Source organism: Chaetodon trifascialis, chromosome 5 (genome assembly GCF_039877785.1).
Source record: "Chaetodon trifascialis isolate fChaTrf1 chromosome 5, fChaTrf1.hap1, whole genome shotgun sequence".
Lineage (NCBI taxonomy): Eukaryota > Metazoa > Chordata > Actinopteri > Chaetodontiformes > Chaetodontidae > Chaetodon > Chaetodon trifascialis.
In genome coordinates this window covers 10,525,344-10,549,169 of record NC_092060.1, presented here as the reverse complement: position 1 = coordinate 10,549,169, position 23,826 = coordinate 10,525,344, and the positions used below count along the sequence as shown (strand labels likewise).

The window sequence follows — 23,826 nt, the reverse complement described above, 5'->3', positions numbered from 1 at the left end:
GTCCTGTTTCAAAACTGAGTGGTAAAACACCAGATCTCAACTGTGTACTAGTGTGTGTGTGTGTGTGTGTGTGTGTGTGTGTGTGTGTGTGTGTGTGTGTGTGTGTGTTGTGTATGATTTAAGGCAGTTTCAAGTCACCTCCACTTTATTAATTTCTTAAACGCATAGTAAACAAGGATCAGTAAGCAAGCAGCATCTGAAAACAAACACCTCCTCCTCTCTCTCCTTTCACGCTGTCTCCCTATTTCACACACAAACCTCCCACACATCACAGACTTAGTCATGTGTAGCCTTTAGTCTGGCACCCAGGGTTTGTGTGTGTGTGTGTGTGTGTGTGTGTGTGTGTGTGTGTGTGTGTGTGTGTGTGTGTGTGTGTGTGTGTGTGTGTGTGTGTGTGTGTGTTTGTATATGGGTGTACACACATATGCAGAGCCATTTAAATATTTGAATTTGCCTGATGTCCTGCGTCCTGTGTTATTAACAGGCCTGTAACGACAGAGGCAAACGACAGCCCAAAAAGCTAAGGGGGTAGTCATTTTTACAGGGGGACATGCATGGGGGGCAAACCAACATCTCAAATACAGTCATATGGTTGGCTTTGTTTATAGAACTACGTCATACAGTTGCATATATACCATATACTCATCCGGGATGAATTTCTTGGCATAAAATGCTCAGATATGTTTCTGTGAACTCCCCCCTGCCAACATTTTATTTGGTTTCCTCCACCTGACCTTGAATGGCAGCAGGAAGTGTCCCAATCCAACTGTCAGCCCGGATCAGACACTAGCTGCTCACTCGGTTTCACACGTGGACACAGACAGTTCTCCGTCATACACGCACACGCACACACACACACACAGAAGCTAAACTGGAGCTTTCAAAGGGCCTCAGGCTCACTTGCACTTTAACATGCACAATTTTGTGCCACAAATTCCCACAAAAAACACGGAGTACTCTGACATGCACGCACACATACACACACACTGCCATGCATGCAGATATTTTTCAGACGAGTCTCTTTTCAGTGTGTTTATGAATTCGTGTAGCATTGTTTCAGAATCATTACAACTGCAAAATGAGTTAGATGTGTGTCTTTGTGCTTAGCATAGCACAAAGACTAGAAACAGGGAAGAATGGCTAGCGTGGCTTTGTCCAAAGGAAACAGAATCCACCTACTGATACCTCAGTAATGTAGTTATTGACATATAATGAACATGTTATGTTTCGTTTGTTTCATCCATACAAAAACAGACCTGTAAAAACGACCACTTGTGGTTTTGTGGGAGGATATGTGCCTGGTTGCCTAGCAACTGCTCCCATTGACTTTTCCACTTTGGTTTTTGTAAGGATTTGAATGATGAAGAGAAATGAGCATACCGTGTTAATTAATGAGTTTTAGAGGTGCTGATGCACAGATTTTGCTATCTTTGGACAGGGCCAGGCAAGGTGTTTCCCCCTTTTTCCTATCTTTGGGCTAAGCTAAGCTAACCATCAGCTGGCTGAATGTTACAGATAAGAGAGCGGTATTGAATTTCTCATCTTAACGCTTGGCGAGAGAGTAAATAACTGAATTATTACTTTAATGCAACATTGAACTTTGTTAGATTTGTACAAAATCTGGGGAAAAAAAGTGCTTTGTATGACAAAAGTAAGTACTTTATAGTAAGTTGATTAAATGCTTTGCGAGCTCATGTGTGATGCTACCACATAGGGAAGGATGCCAAAATAAAATCAGATTATACTGTATGTGGTAGCAGTCTTGTGACTCTTTTATGTGTCCATTTAACAGCTGTAGTTGTTGAGTATGCAGAGGTGCCTCTTGACTGTTTTCTGATGGAAACAGCAACTTTGAATTATTATTGATATTTTAATAAGAATTTCTGATTTGAAAGCGGAAACTTACCACATGGAGAATCTTATTCTCTGTCTCATACACAGTGCAATCCTGTAAAAGGAGAAGAAAACAGAGAGAAGAAGAAGAAAACATGAGGATGAGAAAGCATCATGTGAACATCCGGATAGAAGCTCAAATATCTCCCTCCTCCAAATATAACAACCTGGACAGAAGGAAATAAGAAAAATGAGACGGCCCACAGGAAGAAAGATAGATGACTTCTTTTTCAATGGAGAACATCAGCAGTCAGCTATTTCATTTCTAACCTTGCGCATTATGCATATTACTTTATAATCTCGGCAGACTCAAACATTGGATTGACCAGTTCTGGATCTACTCTGGAGCTCCGTGAGCCTCAGCAGGATTTAGAAACTACATTATTTGTACATGACAGATTGTTATTTAACGATAGCTGATAGTTAATCTATTTCTGGGATAGCAGCCCACTGAATCCACCAGATGTGCATGGTAGCAGTTAATTCATCTGTTTGATGCATTAGTGCGGGCGGTGCTGCCACCTTTGTCTGTCTCGCTGCACCCTGGCAGCCACATGTTCATTTGGCCGATTGTAGACCTATGGTGGCCCCTTTCTCCTCCCTCTCCTCTGGCCCTTGTAAGAGGGGATGGGTGTTATCTGCTCAGCTCCAGGACTCACTCTGGGCACACATACAAACACACTCTCACACACTCTAAGCAGGCTCTTACAGGGAGGACATGGATGAGGTCCAGAAGAGCAGTTTCTGTCCAAACAATGAGATTTCTATGGTATCAGAGCGTGTATGCATGCAGTTCCAATTTTAATTTTTAAAAAGTGTATTTGTTTGTGGAAGTGTGGCGAATCTACATGAGGAGTGAGTGAGCCAGAGGGGGAGCAGAAGGGGGACAGGAAATCAAGGGATGACAGACCCTGAGTTCAATCTCTTCAGGGCCCATAAGTTAAGCAGAGAATGAGGTCTAACAGTGAGTCGATGAGTACTTTGCCCGAGGCTGTTACTGAGAGATACTCATCCCATCAGCCGTGCTGCAAACAGCTTGTGGCAGTGGGCATATGTTCCATGCGTAATCAAACCTATAGGACAGAGCTATGGACCAGAACGAGCTGTATCTATATTGATATACCCAATTCAAAAGCACTTTAGTTTTGCCCTTTCAATTCAAATCATGACCTTTATTATATGAGTGTAATGAATATGGACATGATGGATTGTGTGACGCACACACCCTGTGTAGTTGTGAGTGTGTGTGTGTGTGTGTGTGTGTGTGTGTGTGTGTGTGTGTGTGTGTGTGTGTGTGTGTGTGTGTGTGCGTGTGTGCGTGCGCGTGTGTGTGTGTGTTAAAGCACCTGTTGTACGATGGTAGTTAATTCTAGGCAGAGCTGTACAATGTTGTTCTTCAGTAATGAATACTCTGTCACACTGGCAAACGGAGACCTGGAGCAGACAAAAAAGAAAAAGCAAAACAGAGTTCATAATCCGACAAATGCATCTGAGAGCTTTAAAACATGGTGGACTTTTGCAGAACCTTGGGTGAGTATACTAGTCATGATCTCATTATAAAGTCTCGTCTGTCAAAATTTGGAAATGGAACATGGTGTTTCTTTCTCCAGGGTGAAATAGGTCTCAAAATCACATGTTATGTAAATGAATGTGAGCAAAGCATATTTGGTCATTTAAAAAATTAGATCCTTTACTCTGGAGGAAGTGATTTTTTTCTACATTCACTTTTTTGAATCATATTTTGTGCATTTCATTTATTTGCTAAAAGTGTGATTTCTAAAGCTGTGATATGGCACAGAGAGAGAGAGAGAGAGACCAATAAGAGCTATTCTCTGCTCCTCTCAGAGCACAGATGCAAGCAAGAAAGACAAACAACAATATTTGGTTTTATATCATGGCCAGGAGGCTCAGCAACCCAGGGATCTACGAAAGCTCAACGCTGCTTTATTTGTATGTGTTCAAATGTGTTTTTCACATGGTTTTCATCAGCTGATCCAACATCACAATAACAACACAAAAATGTGGGCCCTGTGCAGTTCTAGCAGGTGTCAAATTTAAAGGAGTAGTTCAACATTTTGGGAAATATGCTGGGAGTTAGACAAGAAGATCAAGACTATTCTCGTCTTTGTCTGTCACAGTAGACAGTTAGCTAAGCACAGAGAGTGGAAGCAGAGGGAAACAGCTAGCATGGCTAGCTCAGTCCTTTATGCTATGCTATGGTCTTTGTGATCATCTTCATTTGATAAAAAATGGGGATGTTGTCCTAAAAATTAAAGGTTACATTCCCAAATTCACAGCCTCAGCTTTGGTCCCTACCTATCGAGCCAGGCCAGCAGGTTCTTTGCTGCACCAATCAGATCCACCACCGAGGTGAGGAAGTCATTGGGTAGCCTCCGGGAAGCACGTCCATCGTAGTGTCCACCCCGCCGCCGGCCCAGGATGAAGTTCTGGAGGTTCTTTGCCGAAGCGTTCAGCTTGTGGGACAGAGTCCGAAGGTTCTCTGTCTCCAGGCCGTAGTTCTGAAAGACAAATAAGATAGATTCATTTTAGGAGTAGCATCCTATTATCATACACTCTAAATCCTTGTCTGCACTCCTGATGCTGTTTTCAGTCCTCCGTCTCAACGATCAGAGCGTCTGATGGAGCAGATGTCATGGAGCACGTTTTCATTTGTGCAACCCGAAGTGTGTTTTTAACACTTCAAGTCTGTAGTCGTCCCTTTTATACATGTAACTACAATGTCTGTGTAGTGGGCACTGGATGCTGCCAAAACACAAGTCACCTACATTCAATACTGTGCCTGAACGCATCTTGTGTAAAGGACTAAAACTGCTGCTATGCTAACATGTTGCTTTTGTAAAGCAGGACATGTGTCATAAATTGTTGTTGTGAGGTTACTCGTGGCAGTGACTTGTTTTATCAAAGGATAAAGAATTTGTGAACCACTTTGCATTCTATCCAAGAGTTAAGATAAGAGGACTGATACCATGCTCATATCTGCTCGTTAAAGCCGAGCTGGAGTCAGTGCGTGGTTAGCCTAAAGACTGAAAGCTAGGAGAAACAGCTATTCATTCTAGCATTCCCCTTTTTCTTCCCAGTCCGATGCCCTGCTCTGCACAGGCACAATGGCACCACACCTGGTACCCTTATTGTGACAACGAGACTCCTGGAAGTCATTGTTCATCAAGAAATAGCTGCACCACATAACTCCCTATAAACTAACATTTTGCTTACGTGTGGATCAAACAAGCTAAAAATAATGTGTTAATTAGTGATCCTGAAGATGCTGGTAGGCACATTTTTAACTTTCGATACGGCGGTGCTAGCTGTCTACCTTTGCTTCTAGTCTTTGTGTTAAGCTAGGCTAATCGCCCCTTGGATCTAGCTCCATACACAAAGATATGAAATAGATATCAATCTTATTATCACCTCACTCATGGCAAGAAAGTGAACAAGCACATTTCTCAAAATGCTGAACTACATGTTTATAAAAATCCTTTACTAATCCTCAAAGAAACATATAGGAACGCAAAATCACTGCATCATATTTTGGAAGGGATACAGCTCCCACATATGGACTTTGATCTGTCTAAATAAGAGGGATGGTTTTATAAGTTGAACAGAAAATGTATCTACTGTGATTAAAGCATAATGGCTTATTGTGAGTGGAATGAACCAAAATTAGAATCAGTGTCTCTGAACAACCATTATTTTTTTCATAAAATTCGCCACTCTCTGCACTAATACAAGACCACCAAGCTGTTCAAGTAGCCCATTACTGCACTGTGACCCTTTCAAATAAACACACACAGACACACAGACACATAGAGACAGACCCACTGAGCCACATTGCTCAGTGTCCCAAGGCACCTCCAGCCATGTCCTGCCAGACAGAGCCTGATTCCTGCTGACATAAAGGCTACACACACACACACACACACACACACACACACACACACACACACACACACACACACACACACACACACACACACACACACACACACACATCTTTGTATAGTCAGATGCACAGGCTTAGCTAGACGTATCTATTCCTCCTCTGCCTCTAGATCTATTCTACACAGTCACGACCACAGTGACTACAAAGAGGAGAGGGTTTCACAGTGGCAGCGAGAGAGAGAGAATTGAAGAACTAAAGAGGCAGAAGACAAGAGGGAGAGAGAGGAAGAGAGAACACCCAGCTATGCATCTCACTGAAACTGGGTCATGCATACACTGTGTTCTGTGTAATCTGTTGTTTTCCGTGTGGATGTAGATGTATATAAGTGAACTTGGAGTATACATGTTTGCACAGCTGTAATTAGCCTGTCGTATGATCAGATGTAAAGCTGTGTGCGGCTCTCTCCGGGGGACAGAGTGCTGCGATGAAGCAGGGGCATAATGCCCTGTGTAGACAGTCTGGATGACTGTGTGGAGAAGGGGAGAGAAATAATTTGAGCTGTGCATGCATATGTGTGCCAGTGTGTGTCAAATCAATACAGTAAGAGGGCGATGCCATTAGAGCAATCACCCCTCCACCTTCATGTCGATGTGGTTGCCATGGCAGCCATGTGTGGAGTGGCCTCTCCTCCATGCTAATATTTCTACCACTGCTCACAGAATCACACTCAGGCATCGTTTATGAAATGTTTGGGCAAAACGTGGGGCTTAACCGTTGAATCATTTTTTCTTTTCAAAAGTGAAGCATTTATGCTCCGCTGTACATTCACTGGTCTTCAATGCAAGCTCTTAAAGTGCACTTGCACCAAAATGTGGAGTATCTAACCTCTATGAATCAAGAGATTATTGATTTTGCATATGTTGCCCTCATCTTGGAAGATGTGCTTTCACCGTTCAACTCAGATGAACTTTCTATCACAGTAAATTTTGAATTTTTACTGCAGGTTTTTCTTATTTAACAGGTCCAGCTACAGTTTTCTATTGGGCACCAGATTAAAATGAAACCAGCGTTTTTTTTCTCCCTGGATAGAGCAAGGGCTGTTTTCTGCTGCTTAAAAACAGAATACAAATTATAAGATACACATGGTTTGATTTGTTTGTAATGACCTTTTTTATGGCACTGTTTAAAACAAAGCACTTTAATTCAGATAGTGGTTAGCCTTGAGCAATCAGCAACTAGAAAAAAGCTATTATAAGACCATCAGCCAACTCTGTGACAAAACTACATAAAAAGGAGAGAGCAGTCAGATTAAAATCACTTGTATCAAGCAGAGATAAGCATATGCACAAATCAAACACAGTCAAAGGGCAAAGGATACAAGCAGTGACCAGAGTGTCACACAATAATGGCAGGGATGCTACCTCACTGACCCAAAGATGACACTCAACATTCATTTCATTTCAGCTTTCCTGTATTTCCTGTCTCATTAGCTCAAAATGTTTAAAGGTTTAAGTGAAGATGAAAAGGACCAGGAATATAAATCTCAGCCAACTATTAAATAACATTCACAAAACCAACAGGATTTTCAAATCAATTTGGAGTCAGCAAAGGGTAGCGCTGAAAAGGAACCAACAGAAAGCTGACTCATCTGTGTGAAGGAGTTACAGGAGGAGATGACGACACAAATCACTTTCTCAGAACAAAAGCAGAGCGAAAGTAGAATCAGGACAAAGTTCCAAAAATAAAACAGCTACCTAATTATCATTATGGATTATGCCAAGATATTTCATTTTTTCAGAGTTGTTAAGTTTTTGTAAGATGTTTTGGTACAGAGGCAGAACATCCTAACCCGACGAGCCAGATGGTTTGTTACACAGAACAATCTGGGAAGACGTCCATTGTAGCTGTTTGGAAAAGGGAAGGTACTTTCAAAAAAATTTGAGGCAGGTGGTTGGATGAAACATCTATCTATCACTGTCTATCACAGGCTGACTTCAACCAACCAGAAAAGCCTTCAGTACTATTCTCTGCTCTTCTTTCAAAGACACTCTCCAGCACTCTCCAGCTCTGATACAGCTGATGCTACAGCAGCATCGATGCTAATCTCTTTAGGAGCACTGTTGTTTTTGAACAAACTGTCAAGCTGTCATCACACCAATGCTGTCTGCCAGTAGTTTTTCATGGCTTCTCTAAGTCCAAGGAAGAGGGATTAAAAACTCAAACTGATATGAATGTGTTTGCCTATGTGTGACAGACTACTGAGAAATACAGGTTGTCTTTCTGCCTTTTGTCCAGTTGCATTAATGAATGATGCCATTCCTGTAGTTCTGACCAAGAAAAGCAAGGTATAGAAATTGAATCTGTCAACCATGCTGGTTGAATGGTATTGTTATTGCCATTTAAGTAAAGCTGATTACTAGACCTTCAAAGGAAATAAAGCTAAGTCTAATAAGATACACTACTTTGTAAAGAAAACCTACTGTAAGTGGCACTAAAATAGAACCTTGGGGGACACCACATGGGCTGCCTGAATGTTAGACGTATAGGACACAAAGAGATGAATGCCATGAATTATTCATTTGTCTAAACTGCTTTTTTAGAAGTTTTTAAAAGTTAATATAAAGTAGGTTAACTGAGAAGGTTTTCTTATCATTTGAGTATAAAAATAGTAGCTGTACACAGTATGTTAGCTGTCTAAGTAGTGAAAATGGGAAATTGTCTCTTGCGATTAATTTTTTCAATAATCAACAGCTATGTGCTGAGCTGTGGCCTGGCTGCTATAGCTGACTTTGAATAACAGTCTGATAAAGAAAAGGTATATGTGCAGCCTTCTGATGTATTTGTTCTGATTCAAATTAAGGTGTTTTCATTTGCTCAACCTTTATATTTTTATAGACACCTGTGTCTATATCATTGATGTGTCTTTCAATTCAGATTTTGGGGATGAGTAGCATTTCATTCTGAAGTTATGGCCATTTCTTAGCACATCTTGCTGAAAATTCACTGCACCAACAGAAACCTATTTAGCATAGATGCTAGGGGCAAAAACTCAATTGCATAGACATAAAAGAAGGGACTTTTCCACATTTACAGCGGGACTGAAAGCTCAGTAGGCCCTTGAAACTTGCATTGATCCAGGGACACAGAAGCTTCCCTTTCTTACTGCAGAAAGACCAGAAAGTCATAATGGTTGAGGTTTTGCTTTCCTTATAATGGATTATATTGCTGATGACAGTGAATTGCCCTTTATTATCCAAATATTCAGTGTCTACAGGTACTACAGAGCTGTGTCCCTTTGTTACCTGGAGAGTATAGTTAATGAGAGATAGGAGGTCTGTTGAGATTTTGCTTTTTCAAGGCTACCTAAAGATAATTCTATTTTTTTATAACGAGTCTGACTTTAGTAGTTTCAGCCTTCGTTTCTATTGATAATGAAAACACTTTGCCAAGTAAAATGATTGCTGAGATCTCGAAACACTGCAACTTAGTCCATAGGGGAAGAAATGAGTAGTGACAAATTCAAGCGCGTTTACCCAAAAAGTCAGTAAAAATTCATCTTTACCCTTTAAAACTGTAAGTGCACACATCTACAGCAGATTTGGTGTGGCCTAAGTTAAACCATGAAGTCCGTGTGAGAACTGTGATTGATGACTGATAGTTTGGGTAATATTTTACAGTTCATCTTAAATTTCACCTTTCAGTTTGGGGCTCTGTTTAAAACATGGAAATAGTCTGATGCTGTTCCCAGATCTCTGCAATTAACTTGGTGAGCAGAGTGTTATTATACCTGATAGGAATGATAGCTAAAGCTACCAAAAGCAAGACCCAAGTTGTAATAAACTAGAATTATCCATCAAAGCTACTCGCAGCAGTAGTTTAGTGAAACACCTTGTCTACCTGGCATCCGTATCTGTATGCTGTGTGTCCAGTCCCAGGACATATGGTGATTGCTGCTCTGGGACACTCATTCCCATGCTGGAACGTTTGAATGAGAGGAGACGCTGATTAGCAAAGGCACACAAGCATGTGCACATACACACACTCTCACACACACATTCAAACAGCCCCAACTAATCCAGCCATGTGTGCCTGGGAGATAAGGTGCATCCTGCATACTCTTTCTACATACTCCCTCTCGTTCTCTTCCCCTCTCTTTCTCCCTCTCACTCTCCCTTCGTCTCTCTCTCTCCCTCTCTCTCTCACTGGGAGAGTAGCACCTAATTCTCCCTAATTCCCTAATCCTGAGCAGGGCCACTGCACATACAGTCAGCAGTGACCGAGGGAGTACACACAAAGCAGGGCCCAAATGACGGAGGATTTTTCTAGCCATTTCTTAAGCCAATATCAATAACTGGTGGTGGAAAATAAACAACAGCCAATATAAAAATTGTTCTACCTGTGAGGATTTCTTTAGCAGTTATATGACAGAAAACTATTCTAGTTGTAGTAGTTCTAGCAAATAGATCTTGAATACTGATGATGGATACAAAGGCCAGGTACAGTTTGAATTTTTTGGACACTAACATCAATAGTTTCAACACCAAAACTAAAAGAATATATTTCTTTGACATCTTATGCTTTGCCATAAAAACCTTGTTTAATCTGACAAAAGAATACTAACAAGCTAACCGCTAACCAGCTGGGAACATGCTAGCAACATGCCAGCTCTTGTGTGTTTTCTCTGTGCTGTGCTGTTTACCTCTCCCTGGAAATGTGGCACTGAGATTGCACATAATTTCATTTAATAAAAGAGCAATTAAGTCAACAAGCGATCGCTAACAGGACAATGATTCCACACAGTTCGTTCCAAAGATGCCTCCTCTGTAGAGCAGTTTACGCTCTGACAGAGGAGGGTGAAATAGAAGTGGATGGTGCCGCTATGTTAGCTTCTCCATACAAAGGTCAGCACCGTCAAGACAGTTCTCCAAAGCTGAACTCAATGAACAAATCCACTTATCGCAACAATTACACTGCAATTAATTAGTTGTGCTGCAAAAATTTCAACTTTAGCAAAAACGCCTAATTTCTGTATTAAAATGAGTGGTGGATCAGACACACAAGCAGGATTTGATTCCTGTGTGCAATCAGCAGTCAGTCTTATCGTTTTAAGGAAGTAATTATTTTAAGCCAAACCGTGATTTTCTCCTAAATCCAAGCAAACCGTATCTGTCACATGACATGTTTCTTAGCAGGCTTTATTTTGAAAGTGGAACCGGACATTGATATATTTATTACTGTTGCATTGCCGTGGAATGAGAAGGTTTTCACACCTTTGCCATGCGAAGTGTGACACAGACACGGCGGACCAGCGTGGGCCGTGTATTACACACTTTGGCACGATACCAGGTTGATTGGTTCTGTGTTTATTTTTTGTCTTTGTTCAGATTTGTTGTCCTTGTTTCTAGCTGTATGCCTATTTCTGTCTCCCTGTGAATTGTTCTTAAAACTGTGTAGTCTACATTGAGAACAAGTTAAAACAAGTTAAAAAGCCGAATTCCTTGTATGTGTACACATGCTTAGCCAATAAAGCTGATTCTGATTAACTAAGGAATATTTATTAATGCATTCAGTTAGATTTTTGACTGGTTTGATAAACTTTTATGACCTTTTGTCAGTTTTAGGATCCATAGTTTTGGCTCCACTCCAATATATGTGAACAACACTACGACACACTGAAATAACACACATAACTCCTTGCAGAGCAACAGAAATTATGTCAGGGAGTAACAATGGCTGACTGACCAGGGCACAGAGGAGGTCGACAGCTTCCAGAATGAGCTCCTGATGTCCTATTCTGGTGACACCCAGCTCCTCCAGCTCCTGATGGGTGATGTGCAGCAGCTGCTCTCCCCCCATCTGCTCCCGCTCGAAACTCTTCACGTACTGCTGGAGACAGTCGTCCAGACCTGAGGAGACCACAGACAGATACAGTTAGCCACTGCTGATGTCTCTCTACTGTCACTGTGTATGAGGGATCTGTGGGTCAGCCTTAGCCAAAGATGACAAAATAATCTTAAAGTGCTGTGGAGAACAATTAGAAGGAAATATTGAACATTAACTGGTCGAGATAGACATTTGACAACACAGAATTCAGACATGAGTGCAGACACCCACACAGAAACTCACTGCAAATGTTTTATTCTGCTAAACAGAAAAAAAGCAAAACACCAGCCTAAGCCAGAGATTTCATCAATGCTTTATTGGCAAACTCACTAACTGTCACCTAGAAAACACATCTGCTGGTTCGGCTTTCCAATATCTGATGATGACTGTATGCCACGCTGCAATAAGATTTCCTTTGATGTCCCTGCTTTTTGCATACAAAAGAATCAAAGCAATGCATTTTTAGGGTTTGCAGAGTTTGCACAGGAGAAACCAAATTTCACGCACATTCTGAGTGATTAAGGGTGTGTCCAAAATATACCTAGAAAGATGTGACTAACATACTGACGTATGAATTTCTGCTGTTAAGCTGTGGCCGCCTGCCATGCAGAGAGCCAATCAGCTGCGCATAGACGTGGTGGGTCCGGGATACTATTGATCAGTACGAGCCTGAGGCTTTGAACCAAACAAAGTCAGCAGAAAGCACACCTCCCCACAGACCTAATGAACAAGCCTGCTCCGAAATGAGCACACACAGAGCAAAAACGCATGAGAGGGAGCAAATCCATGCACACATACACACACATGGAACAAGAGGGAAACACAAACAAGTACTCTGCCTCTCCGCGAACACACACTTCAAACACGACCACACATACAAATACAATTACAACTGCTGTTGTTATTCAGGGTCTTGACGCCTCTGTGGAGGCATGTTGTTAAAGCCGAGTGGAGCTGTGAGGAAAACACTGATGCCCAAGGGAAGCGATGCTGACAGAGAGCAGACCGCGTGGTAGCACCTTAACACAGTCACCACACACACACACACACACACACACACACACACACACACACACACACACACACACACAGGCTGAAAAGAATGAGCGAGAGGCATCTTGCTCTTGGTATGCCATGGGACATGACAGACAAAATATAAGCCTACTGTTGCTCTGAGTGACATGGACAAACAATCTTGTTACATTCAGCACAGAAGAGCAATTTCAAATCTAACACATCAGTAGGAGGCTCTGCTCTGTAGCAGCACGGGCACAGGTTGTTTAATGGGATGCGTTCCCTATGGACAAACACTCGTATCCCACTTGTTAGTGTGTGTTTCACATATAATAATGGAATATTATCTCAAGCAGGGCTGTTACCACATGAAGTGTGTGAAAGCATGAGAAATCTAGGTAGAATCAGGTGATGCCACTTTACCACATCCAAACAGTTGCTAAAAAAAATAAAAATGCATTAAAAATAAAACAGATTCAATATTAATATGAACTACCAGCAGTGGTGGAACATAAGTACATATATTCCAGTACTGCAATTAAGTACAAATTTGAGGTACTTGTAGTCTACTTGAGTATTCAGTATCATTCTATACCCTGCTTTCTACTATTCCACTGCACTTTGGAGGAAAGTACTTTTTACTCCACTACATGGACAGATATAGTTACAAGTTATTTATTATGTATATTATACAGTTAGGCAACAGTAATATAAAATACTTAGTATATTAGCTCTACTTTATCTAATCATTACTTTCAAATTAATGCATTAGTAATAATAATCCAATAGTACAGTATAAACCTCACAGGAGTATTCTGTCTTTTTAAAACCTGTGTTTTTTTCTATTTTAAAACTGTTTTTCTGTTTGCTTTTGTTGTGAAATAATGGGTAAGTTTACCTTATCATAGCAGTAAAAGTAGAAAACATAAAACACAAGTACCTCAAAATTGTACTTAAATACAGTATTTGAGTAAATGTGCTCACTAGTTACTCTCCCACTGTAGGTGACACATTATTTTCTATATTATAGAAAATGATGTTTTGTTTTTCCAGATCTGACTCACACATGTGAATTCATGTCTTTCATTGGGACAGTTGACGCGCGATCACAGTTATGTGTTTTCTTGGATAGGGCTGCAACTCTCTTCAAACTGTTGTGTACTCTCATATCCAGATTGAGTTTCTTATCTTTATTCAGACAAAAAACCTGCGATGATCAATTTTGACTCAGCTCTGCTTTTTGTTTTTTACAAGAATGCTCTTGGTGTCTTGAATAAGAGTAAGTGGGCTGCTACACTCCAGCATTATGTTTAAATTAGCTGTTTTTCTCTACTTTTGCGGTGAAATATTTATTACAGTAGAAAAACCATCTAGTGTCGTCTAATAAATCTTCTGCAGTGTTGGCAAAGATACGCACAAGTGGACTGAACATGCAAATTTCTTTAGCTAGCCAGCAGGAGCAGAGACAGCCATGCAGAGAACATGGAGGCAGAGCAGAGAGAAAGGCCTGCAGCTGATAACCAGGATTTCTGACCATGTGACTCCCGACCCTCACTATAACAGACACATGAGAGGGGGGAGAAACACACACACAAAATAAATAAACAAAACAGAGATGGCTGTTTCTCAAGATGGAAGTCTTGATGCCCATACCTAAGAAGACATGAGCCTACAATCCTCATTCTGCTGCCGCTCCCTCCATCTCACATTTGTCCTTCCCCATGCACACCCATGCCTGTCCTTGTGACGCGTGGAATCACTTTTTAATAGTAGCCATGTCATACAATGTGGCACGTTATGGCTTATTTCATCATAATGCCAATGCAATATCTGACTATATTTGCAGAATGATGGCAGTATAATATCTTCACTGCACATTTCAGATTCTCTGCAGGTGGAAAAAGTGGATTAACATCTGCGCACTTATTATTCCTGTCGTCACTTCAGTCCTCTTCCTGGTGTCTGATCATTAATAGCTGCACCTTTTCCCCCCTCTCCACCTACATAAAGTATATAAATTATATAAAGAGGCGATGAATAAAGAATCAAAGAAGTCCAGGCTGATTTCCACTGCTTCTTCTGGGAATGCTACAGCTATGTCCGACTTCTGCAACACACACATAGATGAATGGCTCGCTGAGCTGACAGCAGTGCATTTAGTGGCCCTTCTGTTTAAGCTGTGATGGAATTTGTAGTTTCAAATCCTTATTTACACATGCACAGAATTTCACACAGACACAAGCAGGCATACATTCGCATATACGCACACTTTGTGACACACAGCTGCTGGCCAATCAGATGAGTCAGAGCGCTTCCCCTCGAGGACAAACAGCTGATCTGGGTTCATCGGCTGGGTTCATATGCCAGCTGGAAATAGCACATGGTGCTCACAAACACACACATACACAAACTAACTAATACATAGCGGTCAGGTTCGTCAGTACTGCACTTCACTACAGTTAATGATATTAAAATGATGTAGATATTATTAGTCAAGATCTGCAGCAGTTGTGACTGCATTGAACAACAACATGTTTTTTTTTCTGCCGCCCAAATGCCTTCTCACATCAGCCTTTTTCCTGCAGGAAATATCAAAACTGACCTCATGCTCAGGCCATGCAGAGAGTCAAAGAGTCAAACAAATCCTAGCCTGCGTGCAGCTGGAATAAACAAAAAGCAATTTTGCATGAATAATGTCAGAAATGTCTCTGTGTGGTCAAGTCATAAGCTCCAGCTAGTTTCCCCTGGGAGCTATAATGACTTAGGCAGCAGATATATGCGATATTGCACAGTATTTACTGAAGCAGGACATCGCATGCACATCTCCCATGTTCTTACACTTTAGATAGCTCGTCATAACACAAATTTATCAATTGTCAACGGTCTGCTTTTTCCACAGCCTCAGAGACTTTTTGAATGAAGATTACTGCGTGCAGCATGACGTCAAATGACAATTCAAGTACTCACAGTATGTTCAGCTCCGCTGTGACACTTGGATTTGTGAACTGGAGTCAGCTCAGTGCTTTTTCACTTTTGTACGCTCCTCTTTTAAGCTGAATGGAAACTAGCAAAGCACCACAAAATAGTGATGGGTTTTACAGCTGGCTTTATTATAGATCTGATTTTTAAATAAAAAATGTTCTCATGTGGCTTTGTCATTTCAGGTTTCCCTCATTGAAACACAGTTTCCTTGAGAGATTTCTTTCTGCATGTTTTTGTCTACTTCTACCCACCAGTCAGGCTTTAGTGCGGTTTGAATCAAAATCTGATGCCACTGTTGGGTTGTTTGCTAATGTCGCCTGGCCACCCTCAATCAAATCTGACCATTCTACAATACCACAGTCCCGGTAATAAATAATACAAAAAGATTTTTCTACTCAAACTTTGATTGTTTTTTATTTGGTCATGAATATTTGATGGAGAGAAGTACTTCGGATTTGAAACCAAGTTTTCGGGGGCTTTTAGCTTCAGCTACCTTTTCTAAAATCTTTTCTTTCTTCTCTGGTTTTAATTAGCATAAAGCAATAAACAAAACATTCAGCTAGACATGCAGCTAGTTAGAAATCTGCTATGAAAAATGTGTTGTTTGAATGGCAACTGCAAAGAATTTCTTTTTTCAAATCAAGTTATCTTCGATTTTTGTAACAAATTTCTGAAAACTTGCACCGGGAATTCAAAATAAGCCATAAAGCAGTGCACAGTTTTAATCATCAAATGAAATCAATCAGTCAAAATGAGTCAGATCCAACAACTTAATTCTATGCGTGAGATTAAGAAAAGAAAAAAAAGGGGGGCTGTTGAACTACAACCTTACCACAAAGACACTGAAATATCTCTGTCAGAAACACTGAAGAATCCCATGATCCCGGCCACCACTGAACCCCAGTGTGCTGAGGCTTGAGCAAGCATCTCATGTTGACAGCTTCATCCACATTTCATGCTATTCCCTCCAATCTTTTCCTCTTTGCTGAGCAAAACAAACCCCTCCCCTTCAGAAACACGAGGGTTGCCAGGCAACCAGAACGAGAGAGACACAGAAAGAGAAAGATACCTCCGAGCAGAAGTGAAGGATCAGCAGTTGCTGCCCCTCAGGACCCTGCACTGATGCTAGACTAAGGAGCACACACACACTGTAATTACACACACACACAAACACACATACTGTAGCCTATGCGGTCCTCACACTGACTGAGTAAAAAGACTGCATTTACAGCTGAATATGGCTCAAACTGGAAAACTTGCAGAGCAGTTACTTCGCTGCTTGGCCATTAACATCAACTGAAATCAGACCTGTGTTTTCCTTTGAGACCATGCTTGGGTCGGAGTGGAGCCCAGGCTAAGAGCGGCTGCAGGCAGCCAAGACTCTGGTCCCGTCGCCTCGCCCCCATCTGTGAGCTTCCAGTCGGAGTAAGTGCTTTGGTGAGTGCGAAGAAAAGACACAACGCTCACTAAAAATATTCCTGCTGTGAAATATTCATCACATCATGACAGAATATTCTTAAGACTGTGGCATTTTAGCTCCCCGGCATATGAGCTTTCAAGTGCACCACAGCCTCCTCTCTGAAATCCAGCTAGCAGGGAGGTGTCAAGAGGCAATCTGAAGGAACCGGAAGATGGAGAACAGGGTCAACGAGGAAGCTGCAAAGAGTTTAGAGGCAGAGCTCGACTCTGAGGATCTAACCGACCTGAGAGAATCTGAAGTGACTGCAGACATACTGGAGAGTATAATAATATGCTGAACTTTAGCTTTACCTCGCAAGCCCTATTTATCCCTATTCTACCCCATTCGAGCAATTTGCAGCTGTTGTTTGGGAACAGAAGAAGAGTTAGAGGAAGACGGGACACACTGTGCTTGCAGATGTAGAGTGGCAGAGAAGCACACTTTTGTGAACAATCCCACGCTGGAGGAAATGGTCTTTGTGCCAACTCTACTGGGTTATTCTACAAAATGATCACAAACATGTCTATTAATATGCTCGCTTTTCGTTAACAAAGGATCAAATGGCTCTGTGCAATGTAAAAAGTGGTTGCTTTAGCGTTTTTCACTTCATTGTTTTGGTTTTGGGGTTGCTGGTTTGGCTCTCTCACAGCTCTCATCAGTGTAGTTCCCAGACATACAAGACAACTGCTTCCACCAAAAAGCTGATGAAAAAAACACCAGTACCTGTACCCACATTTGACTGGTTCCTCAATGAATCTTCTGTGGTTGTTTGAATTATTGCTTCCTCTTGAGTTTTTATTATCATTGTTAGTTTGCTGTGGTTTAATACTGAACTCAGAATTAGCTGCTAAATGCTATAACATGCAGTATATACGCCAGAGTATATTTTTATGATCCTGAAACATTTTGTAAGACCCAGCTGTCGGCCTGATCTTAAACAGACAAACTAGCTTTGCAGCAACAGAATGCTGACAGCTAAGCTAAAATAAAGTGTTAACTCCAGATAGTCATCCAGGCTACTATGACAGGATAAAAGCTTTAATTCTAGATCTTGTTCGTAATCTAGTTTAATCTTTTAAGTCAGGGTTTCTCATGCATCTGCTGGCTTGTAAACCCAGCAGTCAAGCTGTCAAGTACATTTGAATTTTCACGCACTTTTTAGCCATACCCAGAAATCTCCTTTGACCCTGTCTGTATATCGAGCCATCTGTGGGGTCCTGACCCCAAGGTTGAGAAGCTTCACTTCAAGTTAATATATGTGGTCGTAAAACTGCAGCCTCCGGAACAACAGGTGCAAAGTCAAACACACATACACACACAAACACACACACACACACACACACACACACACACACACACACACACACAGACAAACACACATGCATGCACACAGGCCCCTCTGTGCGAGTGCCCGGATAGAGCGGGTGCTTTGATATGATGCCCACTGCAGCAGCTCTCATTCTCCGCACCGCTCTGCCATTGCCTCGATGCTCTCCCCCTCTTTCTCCGTCATGCCCACCCTTCCCCTTTGCACACTCCCTCATTTCCTCCCCCATCTTAGCCTCCTCAGCCTTTCTTTCATTTTGCTTCACGCCTCCCCATTTCTGAATCTGTGTCCCTGGTCTCCCTCTCTTTCTGCTCAGGGCCATAAAACAGGAGGGGAAGCTTGTATGTGTGTGTATGTGTGTGTATGTGTGTGTATGTGTGTGTATGTGTGTGCGTGTGCGCAAGTGCCGCATGCATATGCACCTCGTTATGTGTCTAAATGTGTGTCGAAGGCACACAGGATGTAGATTGGGCATCTCTCTGTGTTACTGGTTCCCCATCTTATGACATGTGCTGTGACTCCAACATGAATTCAGATCTGGTTTCCATGACTACCGATGCCCCACTTAAAGGCGCTGCTCCAGAGTTTGTGTGTCTATGTATGTGCTTCTGTGTGCATACATACATACATACATACATGCATGCATACATACCATATATTTCAGTGAGCATGTGCTTTCCTTTGGCTGCACGTATCCATGTGCATCCACATGCAGCACGTGCATCTCCGTCTTTCTTTTGTATATGAAAATCGAGGACTGGAGGAGTTTCCTCTACGTGTGTGTATGTGTGAGTGTGTGTTCCCTCACAATAAGGCACGCTCTTTAATCTTTAATGTAGCTGAAACTACAACAAGCACACAGTCAGGGCCAGGGGAAGCGTGTTTTCCAGCACAGACTTCTTTACCATGTCAGCAGGAGACTAAATTGGGGGACACAGTATGGAATGGTGGTAAACATGGTTCCTGACACACCGGGACCCTCAAAAAACCAATAACATGTAGGGGGTTCTTTCATCAGAGGCAGTTGGGTTAGGTCTCACTGTCTGTGTGGTTCCACTGCTGCACGTTCACATGTTAGAATCTCATCTAAATTTGTACGACTCACATTTTCAGTCATTCAGCGTCCCTCACACTGACTGAAAATGTCACATATCACCTTTATTTTTAGATTTTCTGGTTCCAGTACATCAGCACGCAAAGAGGAAAAGAGAGTTTACTGCAAGAAGAAGTGGACTGCCTTATTCATTTTCCTGTCACTGTATGCATCAGCAGGCTGCCGATACTGTGCGCCCAAGAGCACAGGGAGATCTTATGAGGGACAGGCAGCACCGAGAGCACAGAAGAAGTCCATTTTTCTTTGGTGCCTAAAACGTTAAAGCGCAGATCCGTATGCGTCATACTTTACACATCAATTGCGTCTGCACACGCCCCAGCAGATACATACCCTCACGCACACACATAGAGGAAACTCCTCCGGTGTGGGTGTTCAAATCAAAACAAACGCTGATGAGTCATCTTTCTGCGAGCCTCACCATGTTCTGCTGCTGGAGCAGTCCTACAGCTACAGGATCGGCCGCCTGGCCTGGTGGCTAGCTGTGTCAGGTGTTTTCCATGGGATTGCAGAGTATCCCATCTCTCTATCCTATTTTTTCTCGTATGACAAGAGTGGACCGATGAGGAAGCGGAGATGCTGTCCACAAGACCTGGGTTCAGCTTGTAATTTGACCCTTTTCTCTGTGCTGGGGAAGGATGGATTTCTAAAAAGTGCAGTTACTTGTGCCTCAGATGAATGTCCCGAAACCTGATGTTGTCTATACAGTTCAAACTCTCCAAGTGCAAGTTAATAATCTCACAAGGCCAACCAATGTGAATGCAGCTATATAAGGTGGGAGGCTCTATATGGAGAAGAGTACTGTACTTAACTTAAGTATGGTCATTTTACATTACTTACTTACACATTTCTCTGGCAGTGATAGTCACTAATCATCTTTCATACTTAATAAAAAACATTAAATTATATTATAACATATAATATATTGAACTACCAAGCAACACAGGTAGAATTAGATCAGCACCAACCAGCTAAAGCCATTTACCCATGAATGCATCAGTGCTATGACACCAATATAAACTTGTAATTGAGTATTTTTATGATGCGGAAAAATACAACTCCTATCTGACCAAAATGGACAAAATATATCCAAATGTACTCTTTAAAAATCAATGAATCTAAACATTTTTCTGAATTTTGGCTTGTGGATACACTTAAATGTTTTTTTAAAATCATAACACAAGCAACAAACAAACAAATAAATTGTGCTAACTGGTTATTGAATAACCTTTTATTTCAATAAGCATTTCTTGCCTCATGTTAAGCGATTAAAATGGTGAAAAAAATCTACATATTTATGCATTATATTGATGACATTTTGAAACTAATAATAATATAAAAATTAGTGCACACAATCCAACTAAGGGTGTCGCTACTTTGCTACATTTTTTCTTGCACAAGCAAGAAAGGGCAGTATTTCCATGATGTACGATGGCCAGCAAAAGCCCCCACCCTCCACTAAGAAATAATATTCAGAGCACTTTGACTAAAAGATGTAGGTGAGGACAAATGCTCACTATCAGCACCTGTGTCTTATATCTGTATACATTTAAAGTACTTTTGTCTTTCGTTGTGAGCAAGAGAAATCACTACAAGAGTTCTTAAGATCGAGGTCACAATGTCACCGCTCCCGAAAAATGGCATAAGACTGCTCAGATCAGCATGAGGGAGATGAAGAGCTTCCAGAAAAAGAGGCCACAGTGAAGCCCCTGTAAGTGTGCAGATTAGCGCTAGCCTTTCGCCTTTTACTTTATTCGTAAGAAAATAAGATCTTAGCATAAGCCTGCCACAGAGGGTCTATGTTTGAAGCTCCACGGGAGGGAGGAGGGCTTCACGGGAACAGGGACAACGCTTGAAGACGTTGGCGAACGTCTATGAAAGCGACTCTCTGAGCCGCGGCTCCTCATGTGGAAGAGGCCAGGAGACTCTGTTTCAAAGAACACATATGAGGAGGCCAGGAGTGGAGCAGTGATGAGATGAAACAATCCTGCTTCAAGAGTTTTCCTTCGTCTTTACTGATGACAAGCCTAAAAAAGGTGTTTCGCCGTATTAGATGACCTGAAACCTGCAAATAAGACCATGTGTGCCAAGTGATGAAATCTGAGCGTTCTTTTTTCCAGGTTCAGCTTGCAGGTTTCAAATCTCCATATTCTGTCTCTCCGCTGTCAGTCTGAGCTTGAAATTACATCGCAACTTTCCAGTTCCTGTTGATTTCTTAAAGATCACGATTTGAGACTGAGGAACGACTAAGTAACTGAGATAAAACTGTCTGTTCCTCATCAGACAAAAACCAGCACGTCTTACAGTTTTTTTTTTAATCCAATTATCATGTGAGCATGCTCATCACTGCCACATGCAGGATTTTCTTTTGGCACATTTTTGGGACTGACCGGTTCACAACTTAATTCTCTGGCCCTAAACTGACAGCTTGTTTTAAAATACAGGAAATGAACTCCTTACTTTCTGTCATGGCTTAAAATGAGAGGAAGGGAATTTCTCTCCTAAGAAGCTCTGATCACTTCTATCTTCCATGCTTTTAGATATCCTGAGTGCAAACATGCCCATAAGTCAGTTACACTGTGTGTGGCATGAAAAAAGAAAGAAAGGAAAACTCTAACCACATTTGGCCTGTAACTCATCTAATCTCCAATCAAATTTCAACTCAGCCTCTCTTAATGAACAGTGCAAAGGAGCGAAGCTCTGCAAGTGAACACTCCGCGGATCAAAGGGTGAAGCCGTGACTCCACTGGCTCCTCCTTTCTGTGGCTGAAGAAAGCAATTATAAAAGCAGGAACATCATCGTCATTGTTCAACGTAAGGCATCCTAAATATTCCCTGGCCCTGTCCCTGTGACGGTCTAACAACCACCTTGACTTCTGCTCTCATGCCATAATCAAAAGGAGGCCGAGTAGCCTTGAAACACATATGGAGTTTAGGAAAATTCATAGATTACCTGAACAAATGTCCGTACATAATTAATGCAGACACACAACCACAAGTAGGAACATTACACTGTGAGTTTGAGTCATCACACAGGAGTGATTAAGTCATTCTCTTAAGTAAGGGATTGCGGACACCCTCCCTCCCCATCCCATTGTCTGTCAATAGGCCTACCACAGTTTCTCTCACAGCTCTGTGGCTGACCGGAGAGCGTGAGAGCAGCTCCTACCTCACACACACACACACACACACACACACACACACACACACACACACACACACACACACACACACACACATAGGCATGCACGCACGCACGCACACACACGCATGATTAGTGATTACTCATTCATGCTGTCTATTTGAAGGGACGTATCTCGCGCCAGCAAGGCGAGCAAAAAAAAGAAAAAAGAAAAAGCGAGTGAGATCCGTGCGTTTGCCTTATATGGCAGGCGGGATTGCGCTGTCCAGGGTGCTGAAACTGACTGTACGGCTGGCACGGGGGGTTGGGGGTGGGGAGAAGGGGGGGATGCATGCAGCTAACTACATTAATCATATACGCACGCGCCCGTGCACGGAGTCACACACACACACGGCAAGTGGTGTCATGGGCTTGGAGCATGTGGCAGTGAGTGAAAGAGCGGATGGCACACGTATCTCCCACATTCATTGATGAGGGCTCTGCTGCCGCCGCTGCTGCTGCTGCCTCCATCAGCAGCAGCAGCGGCGGCAGCAGCCTGTAGGCTTGGCTTGCGAGGGGTGCGCTCTCAAGCAAGCGAGATGACAGAACGCGGAGCCTCCACTCCCTGCTTCTTGGGGACATCCGTTTCACTGCAACGCGCTCACTCCACTTTAGTGACTTGAATCAGTCTCACACGGGTCAGTTACAGCGGTTGCAATCGCACGTCAGCCTGCAGGTTTGGATCAGGGGAACACACATGCACACACTGTGGCCCTCCGCTGCTCACCGCCACCATCATCATCCTCACTCTAACCACAAGCAGCATGAGCGTTATTAGCCTGATGCCATGAAGGGAGCCAAAAAATTACCTTTCATCCAGTCCAGCACTTGCTTTGGCGTCCATTTACTTATAGGTTCCATAACCAAAGCCATGGTGTCACAGTCTCTCCAAGATGAACAGCACAGGACTCAATGCAGGCGACATAAAACGACTTGTCAGTCACATCTGGAATGACACGGCGGTGGACACATCTGAGGGAAAAGAAAGGCTTGTCAGTTTTATTCTCTCCATCAGAGCATGGCCGCCTGCAGAAACGGTGGACGGGATGCGGTGGTGCAATCCACGCGCACACAC

At 42.3% G+C, this 23,826-nt stretch overlaps 1 protein-coding gene across 3 annotated transcripts in view; it reads right to left on the bottom strand.

Moving 5' to 3' along the window:
• The window catches only part of LOC139331286 (connector enhancer of kinase suppressor of ras 2), a 56,627-nt gene extending 32,801 nt beyond the window's left edge, over positions 1-23,826 (bottom strand). For 2 of the 3 annotated variants that reach the window (XM_070962692.1, XM_070962694.1), the window contains exons 1-5: positions 23,561-23,779; positions 11,537-11,700; positions 4,210-4,412; positions 3,240-3,327; positions 1,907-1,948 (exon numbers count right to left, since the gene is read on the bottom strand). In XM_070962692.1, the coding sequence (XP_070818793.1) occupies positions 1,907-1,948; positions 3,240-3,327; positions 4,210-4,412; positions 11,537-11,700; positions 23,561-23,624 (561 nt within the window). In that variant the 5' untranslated portion in view covers positions 23,625-23,779. Of the gene's footprint in view, positions 1-1,906; positions 1,949-3,239; positions 3,328-4,209; positions 4,413-11,536; positions 11,701-23,560 lie in introns of all 3 variants that reach the window. The other variant, XM_070962693.1, reaches the window with a different exon arrangement.